The following is a 27,534-nucleotide window of genomic DNA, read 5'->3' on the forward strand; positions in this document are numbered from 1 at the left end:
TACATTTCTTGTGGATTCTGTGTTTTAATTTATACTGTGTGTGTGTATATACATATATATATATATTCCATATATACATGGAAAAAATTATGTTTGGATTATAAAATAAAACAACACCATAGCTTTTTATATTGTTTGAACTGTACAAGAACAGCTTTCATTTTTATTTTTATTTTATTTTATTTTTTTAAAGATTTTATTTATTCATGAGAGACAGAGAGAGAGAGAGGCAGAGACCCAGGCAGAGGGAGAAGCAGGCTCCATGCAGGGAGCCTGACGTGGGACTCGAACCCGGGACTGCAGGATCAGGCCCTGGGTGGAAGGCGGCGCTAAACCACTGAGCCACCCGGGCTGCCCAGCTTTCATTTTTAATTCACCAGTCTTTCTACAGTTAAATGCATAACTAAGGAAAGCATTATTCCTATAAACTGTGGACTGCAAAAATAACGATGCACTTTTGCTGGTTGAAGATGGTTATAAAAATCAAGAAATACGAGAAATAAAATAGCACAGATTTTCCATGAGCACATCAGTTACAGAATAAGGACTTGCATGGAAAGTTTATTCAGGTAGTAAGATAATGTCTCCAGTCAGAATATACTGTGTTCAATTAATTAGTACTAATAGAATGGGAAGTTAAAACTGAATAAATACAAGTAGGTCAAACACCAAAACAGGTCAAAGAATTCATTCTGTGAGTACAGATTAAAAAAAAAAAAAAAAAAAAAAGGCGAGGAGAAAATAGTTACTGTGAAGGTAAATAAACTGGTTTTGATGGAGACTTGAGAAAGAAGGGGGTGGGAAAAGTAACTACAGCTGGTGTTAACTCATCAAGCACACATACCTTGACGTTATAACCCATAAAACTAGAAAGGGCACATCATCTACTTATGAATTTACATAATAATTACAAGTTGGTAGAGTCAGTGCAATATACAATAATATTAGCAATGACTCCATTTTTTTAAAAAAGCTAAATGTAATTTAAATTCCAGATAATTTAAGAACTGAATCTGAAAAAAGTTGCAAACTTCTCAAAATAAGGAGTTATACATATTACTTCAGGCTAGTGAAGGATTTTTAAATGGGATACAGCACAAACTTAAAATGTTGAGAAATCAATGAAAGGAGAAAACATAAGCCACAAATTAAAAGATACATACTCTTGACAAAGGATTAATATTCCTCCAAATATTCCTCCAAATCAGTAAGATAATTACAACAGCTCAGCTCTATTTCTTTGTCCAATAGAAAAATGGACAAAGGATATGAATAAGCAAACAAGTGACTATTAAACCAGTGAATGCATATTGAAATAATGAGATACCTTTTTACACTAGTATCATATACTGGCAAGTAATGGTCTGGCCACACCACACATTGCCAAGGAATTCATACTACTGATGGTAGTAAATTGAGTCAATCCACTTTTTGGAAAGCAAATACCTCATGATTTAGTAAGTTCCAGTACTAAGTATATATACTAGAAAACCCATACCACGTACACAAAAGGTGCTTCAGAAGAATATTTGTAATTGGGGAAAAAACTGGTAACAATCTAAATATTTAGCAACAGAATTATGTGCAGAGACAAACAGAAGAGTGAAAGTGAGTAAAATAGAGCTCTGCATACCAACATTGATGAACAGTACAAATAGTAAATGAAAGGTACAGTATAGCACACTCATTAAAAAATATACACAGCAGTAGTATATCTTGCTTATGGTTCCATTCACGTGTAGTAAAATGTCAGAATAAAAAACATCAAATTCACAGCAGTGTTCACCTCTGCAGGGAGGAGAATGACTAGGGAAGCACCCTACAGGAGTCTCCAACCGTACTGAGTCCTTCTTAAACTTAATTCACATTCGTTATAAAATGAACTATATTTTTATGTGCCTAAAATATCTGATTTTGAAATTATTGTAAAATAAAACCAGAAAATATTTGAAAGCAAATATTTATTAACTATTTTTTCAAACAATTCCTGACAGTTTAACATGTAAGGAAAAAGGCCAGCACTACTGCAGAACAAGTCAAGAAAAATAAGCCTGAAATGGCCTACATATAACAGAAAACTTTCTTCTGGGCTGCCGTATAGATGTTCTGCACTGTATACCTGAAAAACAAAATGCATGTTATTTAAAACCTTTGCTTAATTACATGTTCAAATTAGTTGCTGAATCATCACTTGTTACATTTATGTGGATGAATAAACAGCTGGTTACCCAGGTACTTTGATAGCTTTGCGATTAGGTCATGGATTGTCCAATATGTTCTGTGCATACCACAGTCTTATGTGCCCACTTCCTTCTGCTCTTCTGCCCATCCCCAACCACTCTCTGGCACTATAACAGTCATGATAACCATTCCAAGCATTCTTACAGATGCATATCCTCTTTGATCCTGGTATTCAGTAGGTGAAAGGGCCTATGAAGAAGAGTCTAGAAGAAAGATTCTTGTTGAGCTTTGTCGTCATTCTTTGAGAAATCAAGGAGAGTCTGAAGAGGTGCTTTTACAGGCAATATAAATATTTAATGTATATTTAATCTCCACTATATTAGCATGCCTTATGCTGATTATAAAGGGGAACAAGAAGTCATGATGCTTACATCATTCATCTCGGTCTGCCAGCCCCATTTCTACAAGTGACATATGAACTGGATACTGTTCATCTTCATATAAGGTCACTATTTGTTCTGGTGCCTGAGCCTAAAATTAAAACATAGTTGTCAGGAAAATACAGTAATATCTTTGCTGCTTTTTCCCTCCTACATTTGGCCTACATCACATAAGAAGGAAAGGGCATTCTCCAAACTTATTAATCATCTGTCTTTTAAAAAGGTCTTTGTAATGGTTTCCTATTAAATCCTATTCTTCCCATTCTTATAGTTTATTTAAAATATAACTCCTCCCCAAAGTTTTTCTAGATTAAGCCAATGTGCTTTAATAGTACCATCCCTGTTAAAATTCATTTATATTCTAACCCTAGGGCATTATTCTTTTATGCATAAACTGATGAAATTTTGAATGTTACTCATAGAGCACAAGGGAGGAGAGGGAGCAGGAAGCCCAATGCAGGACTCGATTCTAGGACCTTGGGATTATGACCTGAGCCAAAGGCAGATGCTTAACCAACTGAGCCACCCAGGTGCCCCTGTGTGTGTGTATTTTTTTCAATGATTTATGTATTTGAGAAATAGTGTGCATGAGTGAGGGTAGGAGGAACGGGAGAGAGAATCTCAGCAGACTCCGTGCTGAGTGCAGAGCCTCATGCAGGGCTCAATCCCATGACCTGAGCTAAAATCACAGTGAGGCATTTAACCAACTGAGCCACCCAGGCACTCCAGGTGTGTGTGTACTCTGTATATGTTGTGCATTTTGTCTTTGTGTGTTATATGTGGTGTTGAGTGGTGTATGTGTGATGTGTATGATGTGGTGTAGGTTTGTGAGGTGAGTGTGGTGTAAATGTGTGTGAATGGTATTTCTGTAGTGTGTGGTATATTTTCATGTGTGGTTTTTGTGTTGTGTTATGTGTAGTTTGTGCTGTATGTATGGAGTGTGTGTGGTATGTGTGTTGTGCCTGGTATATGAGCAATGTGAGTGTAGTTTTGACTGGTGCATGGTGTAGTTGTATGTGTTGTGTGTGAGGCATATGGTGTCAAACATGTATGTTTAATGTATGTGGTATTTGTGTAGTGTAAGTGTTGTATGTAGTGTATGGTATGCATGATGCTTACGTGGTGTATGTGTGATGTTTGTGTGGTGTATATATATGGTATGTGGTATAAATGGTGTGTTGGTTTCATGTGTGCAGTGTGTGTTTGGTGTGTTTATGTTCCATATGTGTTTTGTGTGTGGTATATTTGTGTGTATGCTATCTGCTTTAGTGTATGGTGTATGCTAGTGTCTGTTGTGAGTGGTATGTGTGTTCCAGTGTTGCATGTTTTTGTGGTGTTGGTTACATGTGGTGCCTATGTGGTATATATGTAGTGTGTGAATGAAATTTCTGTAGTGTGAATTGTCTATTTTTATATGTGTGTGGTGTTTTTGTGTGGTGTGTGTGCTATATATTAGTGTATGTTGTATATTTGGAGTGTGTGGTATGTGTACCGTGGTTGCATGTGATATGCGCATGCTATGTTTGGTGTGTGGTGTGTGATATGTGGGGTAAGTACTGGGTGATGCGATATATGTGATGAATATGTGTTGTGTGTGTGTAGTCTGTAGTACAAATGATGTTAGGTGTGTGTGATGTCTGAATGCCGAATGATTTGTGTGTGTTATATGTTTGGTATGTGTTGAATGGGTGAGTATATTGTGTTTGGGTGTTTTGGTTGCAATGTATTTTGTATGTTTTATATGTGTTGTGTGTTGTATGTTTCTCTTATGTGCAGGGTGTGAGTGCTTTGTGATCACTGTGTGGGTCATGAGTGGTGTATGTATGGTGTATATTTTTGAATTATGTCATGTTGGTTTTGTTTGGGATCTATAGTGAATATGTGATTTCTGTAGTGGGATATGTATAGTGTGTGTTACATGAGGTGTTTGTGTGTCTTGTACATTTTATGTAATTCTTGTTTGTTGTGTGTGTTTAGAGTGTTCAATGTACTGTGTGTATGGTATGTGTTCTCTGACTGTTTGTGGTATATGTGTAAAAGGTTTTTGGTACCTGTGTGCTGTGTGTGGCTTCTTATGTGGCATATGTTTGGTATATGTTGTATGTGTGGTGAGAATGTGATGTAGGGGTGTTTGTGTGCTGTATATTGTGCACACTATATTCTTTAAGTATAGTGTGCGTTGTATATTTATTTGCATGTGCTATGTGTCGAATGTAAGTGCTGTGTTTATTTAAACCTTTTGATACAGGTTCTACGGCATTAACTCAAAATTAGTACAGTTCAATTCATTCCATGGCTTTGACCCGAATTCCCATTCTGGGGTTTCCTATTTTTAGGATGCAGCCCAATGTCACTTCCCAGACCTACCTGTTCACTGATTATTTGGCCTGCTGACGAGGCAAATACCGTATCATATCCTCATCTCTCTAGATGGAAATAATCAGTCCTTGCACCTATACTTTTTTTTTCCTATACTTTTTTTTTTTGTAGAACATACCTCATTCTACTTCATAATATTAATGGTTTACAAATGTTTCATTTCCCTCAATTTATGAGTTGATTATAGGATACTCAGAGCTTGGTCATTTTCATCTTATTCTTTACATCAGTGATATATTATTGTAGGGCTAATACATTTTGCTAAATATAAACTAAAACAATTTTAACAAGCCTTAAAATTAATCTTATAGTATTTACAGCTTTATATGCTTTAAAGCATTTTTTTACATCTAGATTTGCATTGATAGAAAGCACTTTAGAAAGTGAACATAGGGACATTAGAAATAGCTTCAATAAGATTTTGGCTAATTGAGATAGTTACCATGGAAGAAGCATACAGTTGTTTTCCTTGAAGACAGTCTATCATAGCCCACAATGCTTCCATGCTCCATTTGGGACAATATGGTATTCTTGTCTTTCCTGGATCTCTTAAGGGAGGTTTAAATCCTGCCAAGAGAACCTTTATGGCTCGGGCTGGATACTGCATAAGGTGAAGTGGAATTTGACGCAGTCTGTCACAAAAGAAATTCTTAAGATGTTCAGAATGTCACAATTAAAATTCTCTAACAGCTAAAGCTGTAATATATGGGAAAAGTTTATGGCATTGGATTTGGTGACGAATCTTAGGTAATACCAAAGCACAAACAATGGAAGAAAAAAAATAAATTGGACTACATCAAAATTAAAAGCTGTGCAAAGGACATAATCAGTGAAAAAGCAACCTACAGAATGAGAAAAATATACACTAAAGAGTAGGCATTTCTCCAAGGAAAATACATAAATGGCCAACAAGCACATGATAAGGTGTTCAACATCACTAATCATCAAATGCAAATGCAAAGCCATAGTGAGATACAACCTCACATCCATTAGGGTGGCTACTATCAAAACACCAGAAAACAGCAAGCGTGGTGAGAATGTGGAGAGAGACTGGAACCCCTGGACACTCAGTGCACAATGGTACAGCTGCTATGGAAACAAATAGTTTGCTGGTTTCTCCAAATACTAATAATAGCATGAGTATGTGACCTAGCAATTCCACTTCCCAGTATATAGCCCTAATGAAGTGAAAGCAGTCACAAAAGGGAATCACCCCAAATATCCATTTATCCATGGATGAATGGATAAGTAAAAGGTAGTATATACATATGATGGAATATTATTCAGCCTTAAGGAGGAAGGAAATTTTGACACACGCTACAACATGGTGAACCTTAAGGAAACTATGCTAAGTAAAATAAGCCAGTTACAAAAGGACAAATACTGTATGATTACACTTATATGGGTGGGATACCTACAATAGTTAAATTCATAGGCAAAGAAAGAATGGTGGCTGCAAGGGGCTGGAAGAGGGGGAAATGACTGGGGGATGTTGTTTAAAGGGTACAGACTTTTCAGTTTTGCAAAATGAAAAGAGTTCTGGAGGTTGGCTACATAACAATGTGGGTATAGTTGACACTACTTAAGTGTACATTTAAAATGGTTAAGATGGGGCAGCCCCGGTGGCTTAGCGGTTTAGTGCCACCTTTGGCCCAGGGTGAAGGGTGATCCTGGAGACCCGGGATTGAGTCCCATGTCAGGCTCCTCTGCCCCCACCCTCTGTCTAATAAATAAATAAAGTCTTTAAAAAAATAAAGTGGGGGGACCCCTGGGTGGCTCAGCAGTTTAGTGCCTGTCTTTGGCCCAGGGTGCGATCCTGGAGCCCCGGGATCGAGTCCCACATTGGGCTCCCAGCATGGAGCCTGTCTCTCCCTCTGCCTATGTCTCTGCCTCTCTCTATCATAAATAAATAAAATATTTTTAAAAATTAAAAAAATAAAATGGTTAAGATGGCGAATTTTATGATACATGTATTTAACCACAAATAATACAAACAAAAAAATGGAAAATGACAAGCGTTGGTAAGGATGTGGAGAAACTGGAATCCTTGTGCATTGCTGGTGGGAATGTAAAATGGTACAGACACCGCAGAAAAGTTTGGCAGTTCTTCGAAAAGTTAAACAAAAGCACCATATAATGTAGCAATTCCATTTCTAGGTGTACATACCAAACAACTGAAAGGGGTTCAAACAGCTACTTGCACATTAATGTTCATAGCAGCAGCATTCACAACAGCTGAAGGATGGAAACAACTGAAGTGTCCGTCAACATTTGAATACATAAAACATTGTGTGTATATATACAAATACACAAAGGAGTGTTATTTAGCCATAAAAATAATGAAATTCTGATACATGCTACAATTGAGTGTACCCGGAAAACATTATCCTAAGTAAAATAAACCAGACATAAAAGGACAAATACTGTCTGACAGTAATTATGTAAGGTACTTAAAATAGGACAAATTCAGAGACAGTAGAAAAAGGTTACCAGGAGGTGAGGAAAAGGGAATGGAATGTTATTGTTCAATGGGTACAGAATTTGTTTAGGATTAGGAAAAAGTCCTGAAAATGGACAGTGGCAATAGCTGTACAACATCCAGAATATATTTAATATTAATCAAATGTATACTTAAAAATGGCTAACGAGGTAAATTTTCTATTTTACCACAATAAAAAGACTTAGATTTTAAAAAAAATCCTAATAAGTCGCTTTAAAAGTTTTTCTTTAAAAGAAAACCAAAACTTTTTATTATTATTAAAATTATTATTTTTAAAACTTAAATTCTGGGATCCCTGGGTGGCGCAGCGGTTTAGCGCCTGCCTTTGGCCCAGGGGACGATCCGGGAGACCCGGGATCGAGTCCCACATCGGGCTCCCGGTGCATGGAGCCTGCTTCTCCTTCTGCCTGTGTCTCTGCCTCTCTCTCTCTCTCTCTGTGTGACTATCATAAATAAATAAAAATTAAAAAAAAAAAACAAAAAAACCAATAAAACTTAAATTCTAATTCAACTAAGTTGACTTAAAAAAAAAAAAAAACAACCTGTTTATTGTCAGCTTTTCAGTTGATCCGTAATCAACAAATTGTACCAGGACAGCTAGAGGATTAAATTCTTTAACAGACACAATCTTTGCTCTATACCATAAGCCATCATCATATTCTGCAAGGCAAGGCATTTCTGGAAAGACAGAAAAAAGAACAATCACATTGCCTTGTTAAACAACAGTTTTTTTTTTTTCTTGAATTCAGAAAAGTACAAAGAAAAAGTAATCACCATAAACCCACCATTCAGGTTTAAACATTCAACAGTCTGTCATATGTTAGAATCTGTTTTTTTTTTCTGTTTACAGTTTATACACTTTGTTTTTCCTAATTCCTAAGAATTAAGCTCTGAAGAAAAGCACTTCTCCCATTCTCATAGTTCCTAGTTCTGCCCATGGCTTAGACTATCCTTCCAATGCCCCCACTTGTTAGACTCCTGAAATTTCTTTTATTTTAAGCCATCATCTTCTGCAAAAGATATAAAATGGTTTCTGCTATTCCTTTCAATTTTGTCCCCTCCAATCCATTCTAAAAACACCAAAATTAAATTTAAAAAACTCAATTGCCCTTGTTTCTTCGGTGGCATTATAACCATCTGCAATATCAACTGCAATTATAGGGTTCTTCACAATCTACTCCCAACCAACTTCTACCCCATATTCTCAAGTGTTACCTAGCTAGAATTACCCGAGCCTCTACTTCAGCTCATGGCTGTGGCTGTTCCCCTTATCTAGATGGCTCCCCCATATACTTTTTCTGAAAAATCTCTCAAAGATTAGCTCCGACATGACTTTTAAAAAGCCCTTACTACTTCTAGTCACTGGTTTCTCTGTGATCCTATGGTACTGTGCATCTACCTTTGCTATGAGCTGTTATTTTCATATTGAACATGTTTTTCATGTCCCCCTCAACTAGTCCACTAGTTCTTATGTGCCGAACCGTATATGTATTCCTGATATGGTACCTGGTACAAGCAATTGCTTGATAAATGAATGAATGCTAGGCTTGAGTAAAACTGAAAAAATTAATATAGTATGTACTTCTCTCCATACACTTTTAGATTTCAGAGCAAATGGAACATACTTTAGGCCCTTGTCTTGCTCTACTTCCATCCCTTGTATGTCATCAATTTCTTTTCTACATAATCTCCACAGAAGTGTACTTGTGGGAAAGTGATATTTAAATAATACAGGACTCTAATGTACAAGATTTTTATTACAGAGTTTTAAACGATTTCTTGTGTTTATAGAAAAGATTATCAATAGAACAGTAAAAAAAAAATCTCCTCTAATAGAGCTGTCTGCATAGTAAGCAATGGACTGAATCACTGTTAACAGTCTCAACCATTTCCAGCCTTAGAAACATGGCTGAAGGTTCCTCTCAAAACACAACTAAAAAAAAACCCAAAAACCAAAAACCCAACCCTAGTTGTCATGTTATTTTAACCTACAAAACAACTTAATAGGCACTTGCCTATGAATCAACTTGTACATGTGCATACTTATAAAAAACCCTTTATTGAGGAATAAAAAAATACCCACAGAAAATGGAGCTATATATAACTCCATGAATGATCACATTACGCACAGAATGTTTCTGTGACTTCTCTTGAGACAAGAAGACAATGAGGAAGGAACGGTTTCTTCCAGACTATAAATCTGAGTTTATAAAAAGAAAAAATCATGAATTTATTCTTTTACTCATTCAACAAATGTTCATGAGCACCTAACTTGTGAAAGATGCCCTTCTAACTACTGGTGACACAGCAGTACAAAGAGTTCCTGCTCACAGTGCTATTTATTTTATTTTATTTTATATTTATCATTCATTCATTCATTCATTCATTCATTCATGAGAATACACAGAGAGGAGAGAGAGAGAGGCAGAGACACAGGCAGAGGGAGAAGCAGGCCCCACGCAGGGAGCCCAATATGGGACTCCATCCCAGGTCTCCAGGATCAGACCCTGGGCTGAAGGTGGTGCTAAACCGCTGAGCCACCTGGGCTGCCCTCACAGTGCTATTTAAAAAAGAAATAGAAGCATGGAGAAAAATCGGGTAAGGGAGAGTGACAAGCAGTGCTACTTTACATGGGGAGGACAGGCAACACCTGCAATAGGGGGACAGTTGAGCAACAATCTAAACTGCTATACAATTTGGGTGAAGAACATTCCAGGCAGAGGGAATAGCAAGTGGTCTTTATCAGCCAAACATGAGTCACAACCCATTAAAATATCATTGAGTAAAATCAGGTAAAACTTTAGGCTGATGTTTTCCTTTGCTTTAGTATATCTTCCGATTTGTACAAAATGCTATGAATAAATACATTTCTATATATTGCATACTGGTAAAAATGTATGGACACCACTCCTGGTTTTCAGAAATTGTCAACAGCAGTAACAAGATACATTTGTTACATAAGATACTCTACTCATAGAAGAGTCACATATGTTATCTAAATATGGGTAGGAATGGATTAGAAAAAAAGAGATGGCACAACTTGACCTATCTTGACAGGACAGGACACAGCCTGGGCTCCCCTACTGTACTTCAAAATTATCAACTTAGGTGGTTTGTAATTAAAATTACTGCCATTTAGGTATGAATGACAACTCTAACAATTTGAGCTTTGGCAAAACCTCAAGCTTAGAAAAATCACCTTTATGAAGTCAATTTTCCAATGCAGCTGAGTTTTGGAAAATGGAAGTGACCCAAGGCTGTTACTTCCCTTCTCTTACTTTACTCATTTAGAAAATGAGAAAGATCATCTATAGAGTGTCCTTAGGATTCGGAGAGATCATGCATATAAAGTGTATAAAAATATCATGATTTCACTCATATGTGGAATTTAAGAAACAAAACAGATGAACATAGGGAAGGGAAGGAGAAATAAAATAAGACAAAAACAGAGAGGGAGACAAACCATAAGAGACTCTTAATTCTAGGGAACATACTGAGGGTTCCCTGAGGGTAGGTAAGTGGGGGGATGGGGTAACTGAGTGATGGGCATTAAGGAGGGCATGCGATGTAATGAGCACTAGATGTTATATACAACTGATGAATCACTAAATTCTACCTCTGAAACTAATAATACACTATATGCTAAATTGAATTTAATTTAAAAAATAAAAAATATATGCATTAACATTAGAAATAGCCAAACCTCAAAAGCTCATTAAAGCAAATCAACGGTTTATTAAGAATCCCATTTTACTCAGAAAATTTAGTATACCTGTTCTAAAATCCGTCAGAGGAGGAAATGTCTCCACATTCTTATTAAACCTCCGCAGTGCTTCATTAAGGCTCTCAGACTCAGATTCCCAGCTGACTCCGCTGTCATCTGTATCACTATGCTGGTTAAACAGATTACAACTTTCTACAGAATCAAGGCAAATATACACCTAAGTGGGAGAAAGGGAAGGAAAAACCTTTCAAATTCTGTAATTTTTAGTATTCATTTATATTGACAAAGTTATTATGATAGCCTCTAATAATGGCCCCTATGATCCCACATGATACCAGAGTTGATCTTTATAATCAAAAGAACATAAGTGATGACATATGGCTCCTGAGATAGATCATTAAAGACATGTGGCCTCCTCCTTGGTGGTGTGCTCTTTCTACAACTGTTCGCTCTCAGGGAAGCATGCAGCTATGTTCTTAGCAGGCCAGTGGGCAGGCCCACAGGGAAAATAACTGAGCTTCTGGGCAACATCCATGAGAGACTTTTTGGAAGTGGGTCCTACAGCTCCCTCTCCACCCTCAACATCTTGACTGAGCCTATTAGTGTGAAATCCTGAGCCAGTACTGACATAAGCTGGGGGCACAAGAGGGGTGATTGCTCTTCTGTGAGGGCTTCCAGAAGCAGCTTGAATTCCCCACTACAGGGATGAGAGAGCAGGGTGACATCATTCCCCCTCTTCACCTCCCATCAGCATTGAGTGACCTCAGGGAGCGACACAGCACTCCCACAGTGGAGACCAGAGCTGCTTACACCAACCCCCACCCCCCTGTGCCCTGTAGGTGCACCCACTAGGGCAAGTCATCCTGAGAATCAGTGCAGCAGGCTCCTCCCCTGGAAAACCAGCATAAACCCCTCACATGCACCAAGTGTACTGATCATAGAGTGCTAAAAGCTTCAGCTCTAGGGGAAATAGGATTTAGCTTCTTCTTCTTCTTTTTTTTGGGGGGGGAGGGGAATCTAGCTTCTTTTTATAAGCAGATCAAGACACACCTAGTTAAAATTTGCCACAGTGGACAAGGTCCAAACACCCACCACTGCAGGCAAGGAGAAACTGCAGAGGACTGATGAGAGGGTAGGAGCCGTCAAAACACAACAGCATAATGCATATAGGATCCCCCCTCATTTTTGGACTTCTTAATATAGCCATTACTTTCAAAAGCAGGAGTTTGACAGGCTTTCCTAACATCACACAAAAAAAACAGTGACCTAGACAAAATGACAAGATGGAGGAATTCACTCCAAAAGAAAGAATAGGAAGAACTGATGGCGAGGGATTTAATCAATATAGATATAAGTAAGCTGTTTGAAACAGAAATTAAAATGACAATTATAAGGATATTAGTGGGGCTTGAGAGAATTCCTTACTGCAGAGATAAAAGAAATAAAAACTAGTCAGGCTGACATTTAAAATGCTATTACTGACTGGATACCATGACATAGAGGATAGAACAAGCAGAGGAATGAATCAGTGATACAGAAGATAAAATTATGGAAAATAATAAAGCTAAAAGAACAGGGAATGAAAGGTATTGGATCACAAAGAGTTAAAGAACCTGGCAACTCCTTAAAGCTTAATAACATTCATATCACAAGAGTCCCAGAAGAAGAGGGAAAAGGGGGAAGAAGGTGTATTTGAGCAAATTATAGTTGAAAATTTCCCTAAGCTGGGAAGGAAACAGACAATGAAATTCAAGAAGCACAGAGAACTCCCAATAAGTTCAACAAATAATAGCCATCACCAAGACATATAATAGTCAAATTCACAAAAAGACAAGGAAAGAATCCAGAAAGCAGCAAGGAAAAAAGTCCTTAACCTATAAGGGAAGATGGATGAGGTTCACAGCAGATCTGTCCACAGAAACTTGGCAAGACAGTGACAGGGTATATTCAACATGCTGAATGGGAAAACTATACAGCCAAGATATTTTATTCAGCAATGCTGTTATTCAGAAAGGAAGGAGAGATAAGAGTTTCTCAGACAAACAAAAACTAAAGGAATTCAGGACGACTAAACCAGTCCCACAAGAATATTAAAGGGGATTCTTTGGGGGGAAAAAAGGATCAAAAGCAACAAAGACCAGAAAGGAAAGAGATCATCACCGGAAATACCAACTTTACAGGTAACACAATGGCACTAAATTCGTATCAATATTCACTCTGAATGTAAATGGACTAAATGCCCCAAAGACAGGGCATCAGAATGGATTAAAGAACAAGACCCATCTATATGCTGCCTATAAAAGACTCATTTTACACCTAAAGACACCTACACATTTAAAGTGAGATGGTGAATGGAGAATCATCTACCATGTTAAAACATGCCAAAAGAAAGCCAGAGTAGCCATACTTATATCAGACAAACTAGATTTTAAACCAAAGACTGTAACAGGAGATGAAGAAGGGCACTATCATAATTAAGGGGTATATCCATCAAGAAGATCTAACAATTATAAATATTTATGCCCCCACTTGGGAGCACACAAATATATAAATCAATTAAAAACAAACGTAAAGAAATTTATTGATAATAATACACTAATAGTAGGGGACTTTAACACCCCACTTACTGCAAAGGACAGATCATCTAAGCAGAAAATCAAGAAGAAAACAATGGCTTTGAATGACACCCTGGACCACATGGACTTAACAGATATATTCAGAGCATTTCATCCTAAAACAGCGGAGTACACATTTTTTTTTCAATGTTTCACTTGGAACATTCTCCAGAAGAGATCACTTACTGAGTCACAAATTAGTCTTCAATAAGTACAAAAAGACTGGGATCATACCATGCATATTTTCAGACCACAACACTATGACAAAGTAAACTACAGAAATGGAAAGATCACAAATACATGAAGATTAAAGAACATTCTACTAAAGAATAAATGGGCTAACCAGGAAATTAAGAAAAAAAATAGATGGAATCAAATGAAAATAAAAACATGACAATCCAAAACCTTTGGGAGAAGTAAAGGCAGTTCTAAAAAGGAAGTATATTGTAATACAAGTCTACCTCAAGAAGCAAGAAAAGTCTCCAATAGAAAACCTAACCATACACCTAAAGGAACAAGAAAAGGAACAGCAAATAAGCCTCAAGCCAGTAGAAAAGGGATATAATTAAGATTAGAGCAGAAATAAATGATATTGAAACAACAAAAGAACAGATCAACAAAAGTAAGAGCAGATTCTCTGAAAGAATAAAATATATAAACCCCTAGCCAGACTTATCAAAAAAGAGAAAGAACCCAAATAAATAAAATAATGAATGAAAGAGGACAGATCACAACCAACACCACAGAACTACAAATAATTATAATAGGGACACCTGGGTTGCTCAGTGGTTGGGCGTCTATCTTTGGCTCAGGGCCTGGTCCCGGGTCTGGGGATTGGGTCCCGCATCAGGATCCCTGTGAGGAGCCCACTTCTCCCTCTGCCTATGTCTCTGCCTCTCTCTCTGTGTCTCTCATGAATAAATAAAAAAAAAATTTAAAATATAACAGAATATTATGAAAAATTACATGCCAATAACTGGGCAATCTCTTTCTAGGAAATAAATTCCCAGAAACATATTGAACTACCAAAACTGAAACAGGAAGAAATAGAAAATTTGAACAGACCCATACTAGCAAAGAAATTAAATCAGTAATAAAAAACATCCTAACAAACCAAAGTCCAGGACCAGAATTCCCAGAATTCCACCAGATATTTAAAGAAAAATTAATACCTATTCTTTTTAAAGTGTTTCAAAAAACAGAAATGGAAGGGAAACTTCCAAAGCTCTGAGGCCAGCATTACCCTGATTCCAAAACCAGACAAAGATGCTACTAAACAGGAGAATCATAGCCCAATATCCCTGATGAACATGGAAGGAAAAATTATCAACAAGATACTAGCAAAATGAACCCAACAGTTTATTAAAAGAACTATTCACCACAATTAAGTGGGATTTATTCTTGGGCTACAGGGATGGTTCAATATATGCAAATGAAACAACATGATACACCACATAAAAGAAAGAATAAGAACCATATGATCCTCTCAACAGATGTAGAAAAAGCATTTGACAAAATATAGGATCCTTTCTTGCTAAAAATCCTCAACAAAGTAAGGTTAGGTGCAACATACCTCAATATCATAAAGGCCACATACAAAACACCTACAGCTAATATCATCCTCAATGGGAAAAAACTGAGAGCTTTTCCTCCACTGTCAGGAACAAAAGGAGATGTCCACTCTCACCACTGCTATTTAACATAGTACTGGAAGTTTTTGCCTCAGCAATCAAACAACAAAAAGTAATAAAAGGCATCCAAATTGGCAAAGAAATCAAACTTTCACCATTTGCAGGCAACATAATACTCCTTGTAGGAAACCTAAAAGAATCCACACCAAAACATTGTTAGAACTTATATGCATTCAGCAAAGTTTCAGTATATAAAATCAATGCACAGAAATCTGTTGCATTTCTATACACCAATAATGAAGGAGCAGAAAAAGAACTCAAGGAACCAATCCCATTTACAACTGCACCTAAACCCATAAGATACCGAGGAATAAACCTAGCCAAAGAAGTAAAAGATCTGTACTTTGAAAACTATAGAACACTTATGAAGTAATTGAAGATGACACACACAAAAAAGGAAAAACATTCCATGCTCATATATTAAAAGAACATTGTTAAAATGTCTATACTACCCAAAGCAATCTACACATTCAAAGTAATCCCTATCAGCATTTTTCACAAAGCTAGAACAAACAATCCTAAAATTTGAATGGAACCAAGACCAAAGACCTCAAATAACCAAAGCAATCCTGAAAAAGCAAAGCGTAGGGTACCTGGGTGGCTCAGTTGGTTAAGCGTCTGCCTTTGGCTCCTAGGGTCCTGAGCAGGGAGCCTACTTCTCCCTCTCCTTCTGCCTCTCTCCCCCTACTCATGTCTTGCTCTACTCTATGTCTCTCTCTTATTTAAAAATATTAAAACAAAAAAAAGGTAAAAAAGAAAAGCAAAGCCTTGGGCATCATGATTCTGGAGTTCAAGCTGTATTACAAAGCTGTGATCAAGATAGTATGGTTCTGGCATAAAAACAGACACATAGATCAATGGAACAGAACAGAAAATCCAGAAATGGATCCACAACTGTATGGTCAGTTAATCTTTGACAAAGCAGGAAAGAATGTTGTATGGAATGAAAACAATCTCTTCAACAAACGGTTTTGGGGAAACTGGATAGCAATATGCAGAAGAATGAAACTGGACCATTCTCTTACACAACACACAAAAATAAATTCAAAATGGATGAAACACCTAAATGTGAGACAGGAAACCATAAAAATCCTAGATGAGAACACAGGCAACAACCTCTCTGACCTCGGCTGTAGCAACTCCTTATTACATACATCTCTGGAGGCAAGAGAACAAAAGCAAAACTGAACTACTGGGGCTTCATCAAGATAAAATCTTCTGGACAGTGAAAGAAATGATCAACAAACCTAAAAGGCAGCCTACAGAATGGGAGAATATATTTGCAAATGACATCTAATAAAAGGTTTAGTATGCAAAATTCATAAAGAACTTCATCAAACTCAACACCCAAAAAACCAAATAGTCCAGGTAAGAAATGGGCAGAGACATGAATAGGTATTTTTCCAAAGAACACATACAGATGGCTAACTGACACATAAAAAGAGGCTAAACATGACTCATCATCAGCGAAATACAAATCAAAATCCCAATGAGATATTACCTCACACCTGTCAGAACAGCTAAAATTAACTGCATAGGAAATAACAGATGTTGGCAAAGATGTTGAGAAAGGGGATCTAGCAATTGCACTACTAGGTATTTACCCAAAGAATATAAAAATGCTGACTTGAAGGGGTACATGCACTTTGATGTTTATAGCAGCATTATCAACAATAGCCAAACTATGGAGAGAGACCAAATGTCCACTGACTGATGAATGGATAAAGAAGATGTGATACATATATACAATGGAATATTACTTAGCCATCAAAAAGAGTGAACTATCGCCATTTGCAATGACGTGGATGGAGTCAGAGTGTGTTAAGTGAAATAAATCAGTCAGAGAAAGACAAATACCATATGATTTCACTCACATGTGGAATTTAAGAAACCAAACAGATGAACATAAGGGAAGAGGAAAAAAAATAAGTGAAGGAGGTAGGTAAACCATAATAGACTCATAACTATAGAGAACAAAATGATGGTTGATGAAGGGAGGTGGGTGGTGGATGTGTTAAATGGGTGATGGGCACTTGCACTAAAATGATGAGCACTAAAATTCTATGATGAATCACTAAAATTCTACTCCTACACTGTATGTTAACTAATTAGAATTTTTTTAATTTTTTTAAATTATTTATTTTTTTTAGCGCCCCCTCCCCCCGCCCCAGGCCAGCTGGGGAGGAGGCGGGCAACTAATTAGAATTTAAATAAAATTTGAAAAAAAAATGGAAGATGGAAGTGTGAAGAGTCAATCCTAAAGTTTAAGATCAATATTTCCTGTTATATTTTTAACCAACAACTAATAATTTAGGTTACATACTTCATTAGGTGAGACAACATGTTTAACTTGAACAGCATAGAGTTCTTCTGGAGGAGGCAGAGATGAAGGCAAATATGGTGGTAAAATAGGAGTCTCTGTTTCAGACAAAAGTAATTCCTAAAGCACCACAAATAAATTCAAATTTCAGAATGACTATTACAGAAATCCTAAAGCACCACAAATAAATTCAAATTTCAGAATGACTATTACAGAAATCCTAAAGCACCACAAATAAATTCAAATTTCAGAATGACTATTACAGAAATCCAATACATTAAAATTCAATACACTGCCAATTTATTTTCAATTAGCAGAAAGCAAGCTATCTTAGAAAATGAATACCACAAAATGATTTTGTTTTAGTAGGTCCAAAATGTGAGTAAAGATCTTTAATATTCTTTTGTTTCCCCAATTAAAAAAAATTTGTGTTAAAACAGTCATATATTTATGTATACGTATTTACATATACACATAAAACTCTAGAAGAATGGCTAATGAACAGTTAGTAGTAATTGCCACTGCTTAGTGGGACTGAGTTATTTGAGGTACAGAAAGGGGGGCTTTTTTCTATTTATATTTCTTTAGTATTTCATTTGTTTTTAGAATAAGTACGTATTTTATAGTAAAAATGAAAATAATATATGAAATGCCAAAGATGATTTAAGTTAAAAATCATCAAAAAAAAGTGTGCTCCCTCTAAACTCCCAAAAACACAATAATAAAAAATTATGTGATTCCCAAGAGGATTCTGGCAGTCAGCAGTTGTCAAAGCAAAAGTATTATAATAATGTGGGTGGTGTTTAAGTTTTAAAAGATTCTTAAATATGGTAATTAGCATAAAAGACAAAAATAATCACATTCAAATTAGATTACTTTATTACTATTTAGCATTTCCAAACTGGTGGCAAAATAGAACAAAACCTGTCTGAACCACTTAATAAAATTCAGCAAAAAGTGACTACAACCGCTAAATTTTGCTGATTTGTTACAAAGCACTTTATAACACATTTGTTATTTTTATAATCACAGGAATAAAATTCTACTGATAAGTAACTGAAGCTTTCATTAAAACTCTCACTTCCTGCACCAAAAAGCACAAATGACAAAAACAAAAATCAAAACCAAAGCTGGATAGACTTTACAAGATTTAAAACATTGGTGCTTTTAGGGGCATCTGGGTGGTTCAGTGGGTGAAGCATCTGCCTTCAGCTCAGGTCATATCTCAGGGTCCTAGATGGACCCCCTGCTCAGCAGAGAGTCTGCTTCTCCCTCTCCCTCTGCCCTACTCATGCTCGCTCTTTCTCTCTTTCAAATAAATAAATACAAGCTAAAAAAAAAAAAAAACCAGAAAGTTTGGCGCTTTAAAGGACACCATTAAGAAAGTAAAAAGACCACTCACAGAATGGAAGAAAATATCTGCAATCATGTATCTGATAAGGGACATGGATACAGAGTATATAAAGAACTCTTAGAATTTAACAAAATCAACTCAACTAAAAGTGGGAAGAGGATTTTTTCCATTCTTTTCTATTTTTATTTTCTATTTTTTCTGGTTTTATTGAGATATAATTGACATAGAACACTGTATTTATGCAAGGTATACAGCATAATTTAGTATATGTTTATACTGTGAAATGATCATCACAAGTTTAATATATTAAATATAGACAATAATATAATAGAAATATAATAATCATCTCATAATAGTTACAGAACTTTTTTTCTGATGAAAATATTTAAGATCTGTTCTCTTAGCAACTTTCAAATATACAATAGTGTTAAGGATAGTCATCATGTTGTACATTCCATCCCAGGACTTATGTATAACTGGAAATCCGTATCTTTTGATTGCCCTCACCCATTCCCCTTTCCCCATCCCTGGCAAACACCGATCTCTTCTCTGTATGAGTTCAGTTTTTTAGATTCCACATATTAGTGAGATCATACAGTATTTGATTTATTTCACTTTGCATAATGCCTTCAAGGTCCATCCATGTTGTCAGAAATGGCAAGATTTTCTTTTTATGTCTGAATAGAACACAATTTCACCATGTAAAGATATATATGTGTGATTACACATACACACACACCCCACATCTTTATCCATTCATCCACTGATGGACACTTAGGTTGTTTCCATGTCTATTGAAAATAATGCTGCAATGGACATAGAGGTACAGATGTTTCTTTGAGATAGTGATTTTGTATCCTTTGGATATATACCTAGAAGTGAAATTTAGAATAATAATCCTATTTTTAATTTTTTAAGGAACTTCCATACTGTCTTCCACAATGGTTGTACCAGTTTACATTCCCACTAATGGCGCACATGGTTCTCTTTTCTCCATGTTCTTGCCAGCACTTCTTATCTCTTGTCTTTTTGATGATGGCCATTCTACCATGTGTAGGGTGATACTGCATTGTGGTTTTAATTTGCATTTTCCTGATAATTAAGGATGCTGAGCACCTTTACATGTACCTCTTCATTATTTGTATGTCTTCTTTGAAAAAATGTCTATTCAGTTCCTCTGCCCACTTTTTAATTAGATGGCTTATTTTTTTTACTATTGAGCTGTATAATTTCTTTATATGTTTTGGATATTAATGCCTTATCAGATATATGATTTACAAATATCTCCTCCCATCTGTAGGCTGTCTTTTTATTTTGTTGGTTTCCTCTGCTGTGCAGAAGCTTCTTGGTTTGAGGTAGTCCCACTTGTTAAATTTTGTTTCTGCTGGCTTTGCTTTTGGTGTCAAATCCTGGGCAAAGTATTTAAGCAGAGATTTCTTAAAATATATATATATATATAAATATATATAAATGTATATATATTCTCTCTCTATATATATATATTATTATATATATAAAATATTAATTTTATATTATTATAAGTTATATATTATTATTATATATAATTATAAATTATATATTATTATTATATAATATTATTATATATTATTTATATATATTATATATATAAAATATAATTATAATATTTATATATATATATAAATTATATATTATTATATATATTATTATATTATTATAAATTATATTTATATTATTAAATATATATAAATATATATAAATGTATATATATTCTCTCTCTATATATATATATATTATATATATAAATGGCCAAAGAGCACATGAAAAGATGTTCGTAATTACCAGTCACAAGAGAAAAGCAAATCATAACCACAATGAGATACCACTTCATACCTATCCTAGGATGGCTGGGAAAAAAGTCAGAAAACAAGTGTTGATAAGGATATCAGGAAAAAAAAGTCAGATAATAAGTGTTGATAAGGATATGGGGAAAATGGAACCTTGTACATTCCTAGTATAAAAGTAAAATGGTGCATCTCTTTTGGAATACAGTCTTGTATTTCCTCAAACTGGTAAACAGAGTCACCATATGACTTACCAATTCCACTAGTAAGAATTGGGTCCATACCAAAAGAGAGGGGAAAACAGATGTCTATATAAAAACTTGTATGCAAATGTTCAAAGCTTTATTCACAATTGCATAAAGGTAGAAACCCAACTGTCCATCAATAGATGAACGGATAAAATGTGGTACATCCATACAATGGGATATTATTCAGCAATAAAAAGGATACATACTATAACATGAATGAAACTTGAAAATGTTATTCAGTTAAAGAAGCTGGTTACAAAGGGCTATGTATTATATGATTCTCTTTATATAAATGTCCAAAATAGGAAAATCAAGAAAGACAGGAAAATCCAGAAATCCAAAATTAGTGGTTTCCAGGACACTGGGAAAGGGAAAAATGGGAAGTGACTCCTGTTGGTATGGGGCTTCTATTTGGGATGATGAAGTGTTGTGGAATTAAATAGCTGTGATGAGGGATCCCTGGGTGGCGCAGCGGTTTAGCACCTGCCTCTGGCCCAGGACGTGATCCCGGAGACTCGGGATCGAATCCCATGTCGGGCTCCCGGTGCATGGAGCCTGCTTCTCTCTCTGCCTATGTCTCTGCCCCTCTCTCTCTCTCTGTGTGACTATCATAAATAAATAAAATTTAAAAAAAATAAAAAAGTAAAATAAATAGCTGTGATGATCGCACAACTCTGAATATACTAAAAACCAAGTGAATTTATACACTTTAAAAAGGTAAATTTTATAGTATTTAAATTATATCTCAATAAATCCATTATAAAAGAAAATGCTTACTTCCTGATCTTATATTAGATCCTTTGTATTGAGGAAGTGTCCAAAGATGCCAAAATATTTGGAACGAAACTTACCTCAAATTTTATTTCCCATCGTTCATCCTCGTACTTTTTATTGTACTCTGTTAGTTTCTGAAATAATATAGTATTGTTAATAAATAAACCATTGTCAACTATATAGTACTTTTTAAGGCACTTTCATATTTCATCCCCACAAAAACTGAGTGCATGTCCTTGCTGGCATTCATTTGGTTGTTTTAACTATGGGAAAATCTAATGTTTTGAGAGTAATCTTAATATTGCAATAAGAAGCTTCAAAATTATGTTAAACACATGTCAATGGTAATTACAGTTAACCCTTGAACAACATGAGAGTTAGGTGTACCAACACTCCCGCACAGGTGAAAATCCACATATAATTTTTGACTTCCTAAAAACTTAATTACTAATAACAAAAACAGTTAACACATATTTTGTAAGTTATATGTATTATATACTGTATTCTTACAATAAAGTAAGCTGGAGAAAAGAAAATGTTAAGAAAAATCATAAGGAAGAGAATATACCTTCACAGTACTGTAAAAAAATTCACATGTAAGTGGACCCAAGCCGTTCAAACCTGAGCTATTTAAGGACCACTGCAGATTATTAAGAGAGAGTAGGAGTTCTTACCTTTTCTTTTAAAGGTTCACACTGAAGAGTACAGCTGGAAGCGAGGGACTTAGTAATCTTTATAAAACCAGTTTAACAAATGGTATATCTTTTATACAAATATATGGGTATACATACACATGCACACCCATCCCCACACACATATCCCTCTGCTTATAAAAAACTAGCAGTGAGAATTATGTGTACAAAATATTATCACAGTTTCTATGTGAGAGAAGAAAGTAGTTTTCTCTATATAACTGAACATTAATGATTGTGTACTGTTGGGAAAATGAATATTTAAAAATCTAATAACTGTAAATCTAGAAATAAAAATATCTTGCTTTATAAAACATTAATGTTATTGCTTATGATGATTCTCTATTTCCATTAAGTATTTATGGCATCTTGCAATGTGAAAAACCTATCTATAACATGCTAATTATGTTTTTTAAAATATTAAAAAAGAGAAGCACTGGGAAAATGGAAAGGGATTTTTATTGAAGCTAAGCTTAAAATCCAGCTCTGAGTTTCCTGTAGGAAGGCAAAATAGAGGAAATGTTACAATGTCAAATAAAAGGAAAAAACATTTTATCTGCTGAGAGAATCCTTTTCTGACTGTGAATCTTATTAACATTTTTTAATTTACATTTCCATATTCAAACAACATTCGACACCATATGGCCTTTCCACTAGGTTTGGAGACACATAAACATTAACTGAATCTTAGTGCAATTAAAGTCTTTCTCAGGACATTTACAAAGCATTAAACAGTATATTGCTTTCTCAACAAATAATTTACAATTCTCTTTACTCAACATATCAGACACCCAGAATCATACTGAAGACTTGAAGTGTAAGGCAAAGCATGACGTTTTATCCAGATTGTTTTCTACAGTTTAGATTTTTTTTACACTTTAGATTTTTATAGAAAAATTGCTCACTTACTTCTTTCAGTATTTCTTCAGAATGCTCAAAAGTACAATATTTATGGTATGCCATAAAATAAGAAAGTGACATTCCATCAAAATAGAGATGAATAGATACTTTCTCCCATGGGTTTTCAGGTAATTCCTATTTAAATTCAATAAACAAGATTATTACTATAAAAAAGTCTGAAGATTAAAATTTTAGAGTAGGGAGATATGAAATTAGATTTCTGATGACCGCAGTTTACCAGTTTGACTAGTGGCTCATTTCATAAAATTTTCTTCTTGGTATTTTGGCAGATTATAAAACAGTAATACTACTGTCATGGTTTCTGTAAAGTATACCTACATATCCACAAGGTAGGGAATTTTCTGGTTATTTACTAAAAAATTACATCATCTTATACTAAGCAGAAGGATAAGTTTGAAAAGATATATTCAGAGGTAAAGAAATGAAGTTTTGTTAAAAATCCAGAATTGGCAAGAATCCAAAGAAATTAACGACAGTCTAGAAGGAGTTATGGTAATGGCTTTAAAATTATTTTTTTAAAAGATTTTATTTATTTATTCATGAGAGACAGAGAGGGGCAGAGACACAGGCAGAGGGAGAAGCGGGCTCCTCACAGGGACCCCGATGCGGGACTTGATCCCCGGACCCGTGATCATGCCCTAAGCCAAAGGCAGATGCTCAACTTCTGAGCCACTCAGACATCCCTAGCTTTAAAATTCTTAAGTCGGGGATCCCTGGGAGGCTCGGCGGTTTAGCGCCTGCCTTTGGCCCAGGGCGCGATCCTGGAGTCCCGGGATCAAGTCCCGCATTGGGCTCCCGGCATGGAGCCTGCTTCTCCCTCCTCCTGTGTCTCTGCCTCTCTATCATAAATAAATAAATAAATCTTTAAAAAAATAAAAAATAAAATAAAATTCTTAAGTCCCCGTAACAGTTATTAGGTAATGAACATGTACACAGCTGACACGCTGATCATTTCTCTTTAACTACACTTGGTACTACCTTAGTCCTATTGTCTCTAGTGAGTTACTGTAATTGCTTTCCAGTAGATCTCCCTGCTCCTATCTTTTATATTCTCCAGTTTTTCTCAGCATAGCAGAGTGAAAATACTGGAATATAAGGGTAAGTCATGTCACGCCTTTGCTCAAGTCCTCAAGTGGCTGCCTGTGTCCGCTTGACAGCTGAAACTTTCACAGATCTCCCACCTCCGACTGTTCTGTCTTGCTCCTTCTGCTCTAGCCCTAGTGGCTTCTCTGCCAGTCCTTCAACACTCCACACTCTGGGCATGCCCCTTCCTTGGCTCTTGGCATGTTACTTTGTAGTGTGAAATTTTTAGGTTTATAACTTGTATCTAGTTGTTTCACTAACAAGGTAAATTGAGGACAGGGATTACCTGCACCCAACACAGTGCTACATACATGGTAATATCCTGAAAACTACTACATGTATTTAAAAACATCTCCAAATCTTTGATAATGCTTCCTGGTGAGTTGTTAATAAAGAATCAGGTACTGACTTTAGTGCTTACAGAAGTTCTTAGGAACTTGCTCAAATTTAGGTTTATTTAAAACAATCCTAGAAACCAAAGTAGTGACTTTTCTGTGTTAATAAGTATATTCACAAGGAACATGGCTTGTCATAAAAATATCCCTCAAATTACGTTATCTACAACACTTTATAGCAAATAATTTAAATCAACAATATATGCTTTAAATATAAATTACCATAATGTGAATTTCCACCTCTCTCTTTGAAAGCAGTTCCTGAAGGAGTTCTACTGCATCTGGTTGCCAGACATTCCCAACCTATTTGGGATTAATAAACTCAGATTCTTTCACACTTACAAAAAATATGACAGAAGGCAAATGAAGAAATATAAAAGTAGGCATAAACAGATAACAGTAGACAGTAGTATAAAATATACAAGCAGTTTTAAGAGAATATCATGAGTATATGATAAAAATGATCTGAAGGAACTAATAATTTACCTGAGCTTCCCCCATAGTTCTCTTGAAACATTTTATGCTTTAAAAATATAAACCTACATTAAAAACAAAGCATCACAAAACTTTTTCTTAAAACATCAATATGACAATGTGCTGCTTGTCTAATGCCTATAGTATATATTTATTAAGGAGCTGTGATTGTGTTTTTATGTTAAGAGGTTCACATAGCAAAGAATTGGGGCCTCCTGCCAAAAGCTACTGAGGAGCCTCCTCTATCTTAGTGAATCCTTCAGATGACAATCATTGCAGCATTAGTAGGGACCCTGAGCCAAAATCACCCAGCTAAACTGCTCCCAATCCCTGACCCGCAGAAACTGAATGAGGGAAAGAAAATTTGTTAATTAATACCACTAAGTTTTAGCTTAATTTGTTATGTAGCGAAAGATAAAATACCATTCCTTTATCTAATTTCCAGCTTTAAATCGGTTATGATTTTATGTGAAGAAATTACTAAATTTTAACAATCTTACACTTTCTCATCTATGAAGATAATAGGTCTCTTCACTTATTCAGATGATTTTTTTATATCCTTCAGTTGATCTGTGGCCTTTATGAAACACAGTAGTGCTCTTCATAAAGGCCTTTTAGCTGTCTTATTAAACTTACTTCTAAGTATTTTATTATTTTTGCTGCAACTAAAAGGGATTTCATTTACATTCTAACTTTTAGAAAATACTGTTAATAAAAAGGACAATATTTAAAATTAATCATCCCACAAACTGCAATTTACTCACAGGTTTGGTATTACAGAGCTGACATGGAATACAAAATTGGGGTGTATCAGGATATAGTAAAATAGGGTAAAGATGACACTGTGGAATCTTCTCGGTGAATCCATGATCTAAATATTGTACCTGAAATAGGACAAATTTATAATTTAAATTTACTATTAAAAACTAGGGGCCAGAAGGGACTCTTTGGTGTATAAAACAAAGACATCCTAGAAAAATATCTGTATCTGAATCTGAAAAATTTCTAGAAAAAAGAAACCCTATTCTTTCATCCTAGTGTATTAAATTTAATTGTCAAGTTTCTTTATCCACAAACCTGTGTTTTTAAAAACCAGTCTTATTAGATTTACAAATTCCTTGATTATTTTTGAAGATAATTTAGTTTTTCTAAGTATTTTAGGAGCACTGATTTACATTTAATAAATAAATATATTGGTTTTCTTGTTGAATTTTAAGATTTCTTTGTACATTTTGGAAAACAGTCTTTATTGGATGTGTCTTTTGCAAATATTTTCTTCCAGTGTGTGACTTATCTTCTCATGTCTTCCCATTCTTTTCATACTGGCTTTCACAGAGGGGAAGCTTTTAATTTAAATGAAGTCCAACTTATCCTTCAATTTTTTTTTTTTTTTTTTTTTTTTACTTGAGAGTGACTGAGAGAGCGCCGGGCAAGCACGCATAAGCCAGGGAAGAGGCAAAGAAAGGAGAAGCAGACTCCCCGCTGACCAGGGAACCCTATGCGGGGACCAATCCCAGAACCCTGGATCATGACGTGAGCTGAAGGCAGACACTTAACTGAGCCACCCAGGCACCCCCAGCTTATTATCCCTTATTTCTTTTGTGGGTCATGCCTTTGGTGCTGTATCTAAGAAGTCATTACCATACTCAAGATCACTGAGATTTTCTCTGCTATTTTCTAGGAGTTTTATAGTTTTGTGTTTTACATTTAGATCTGTGATCTATTTTGAATTAATTTTTGTGAAGGGTATAAATGGGTGTAAAAGTCTAGATCCAGTTTTTGCATGTGGATGTCCACTTGTTCCAGCAGCATTTGTTGCAAAAATAATCTTGCTTAGTTGTATTGCCTTTACTCCTTCGTCAAGTATCAGTTGACATTTCCATGGGTCTATTTCTAGGCTCTCTATTCTATTCCATTGAT

At 35.4% G+C, this 27,534-nt stretch overlaps 1 protein-coding gene across 1 annotated transcript in view; it reads right to left on the minus strand.

Annotated features, from left to right (window-relative positions):
* Window positions 1-2,592: 2,592 nt before the first annotated feature.
* The window catches only part of RNF17 (ring finger protein 17), a 122,082-nt gene continuing 97,140 nt past the window's right edge, over window positions 2,593-27,534 (minus strand). Inside the window, exons 27-35 of the mRNA XM_055317208.1 lie at window positions 26,379-26,498; window positions 25,363-25,443; window positions 23,651-23,776; window positions 22,127-22,183; window positions 17,854-17,970; window positions 11,273-11,441; window positions 8,043-8,178; window positions 5,443-5,632; window positions 2,593-2,712 (exon numbers count right to left, since the gene is read on the minus strand). Coding sequence (XP_055173183.1) covers window positions 2,614-2,712; window positions 5,443-5,632; window positions 8,043-8,178; window positions 11,273-11,441; window positions 17,854-17,970; window positions 22,127-22,183; window positions 23,651-23,776; window positions 25,363-25,443; window positions 26,379-26,498 — 1,095 coding nt within the window. The 3' untranslated portion in view covers window positions 2,593-2,613. The remainder of the gene's footprint in view (window positions 2,713-5,442; window positions 5,633-8,042; window positions 8,179-11,272; window positions 11,442-17,853; window positions 17,971-22,126; window positions 22,184-23,650; window positions 23,777-25,362; window positions 25,444-26,378; window positions 26,499-27,534) is intronic.

This window comes from Nyctereutes procyonoides, unplaced genomic scaffold, assembly GCF_905146905.1.
Source record: "Nyctereutes procyonoides isolate TBG_1078 unplaced genomic scaffold, NYPRO_anot_genome, whole genome shotgun sequence".
Classification (NCBI taxonomy): domain Eukaryota; kingdom Metazoa; phylum Chordata; class Mammalia; order Carnivora; family Canidae; genus Nyctereutes; species Nyctereutes procyonoides.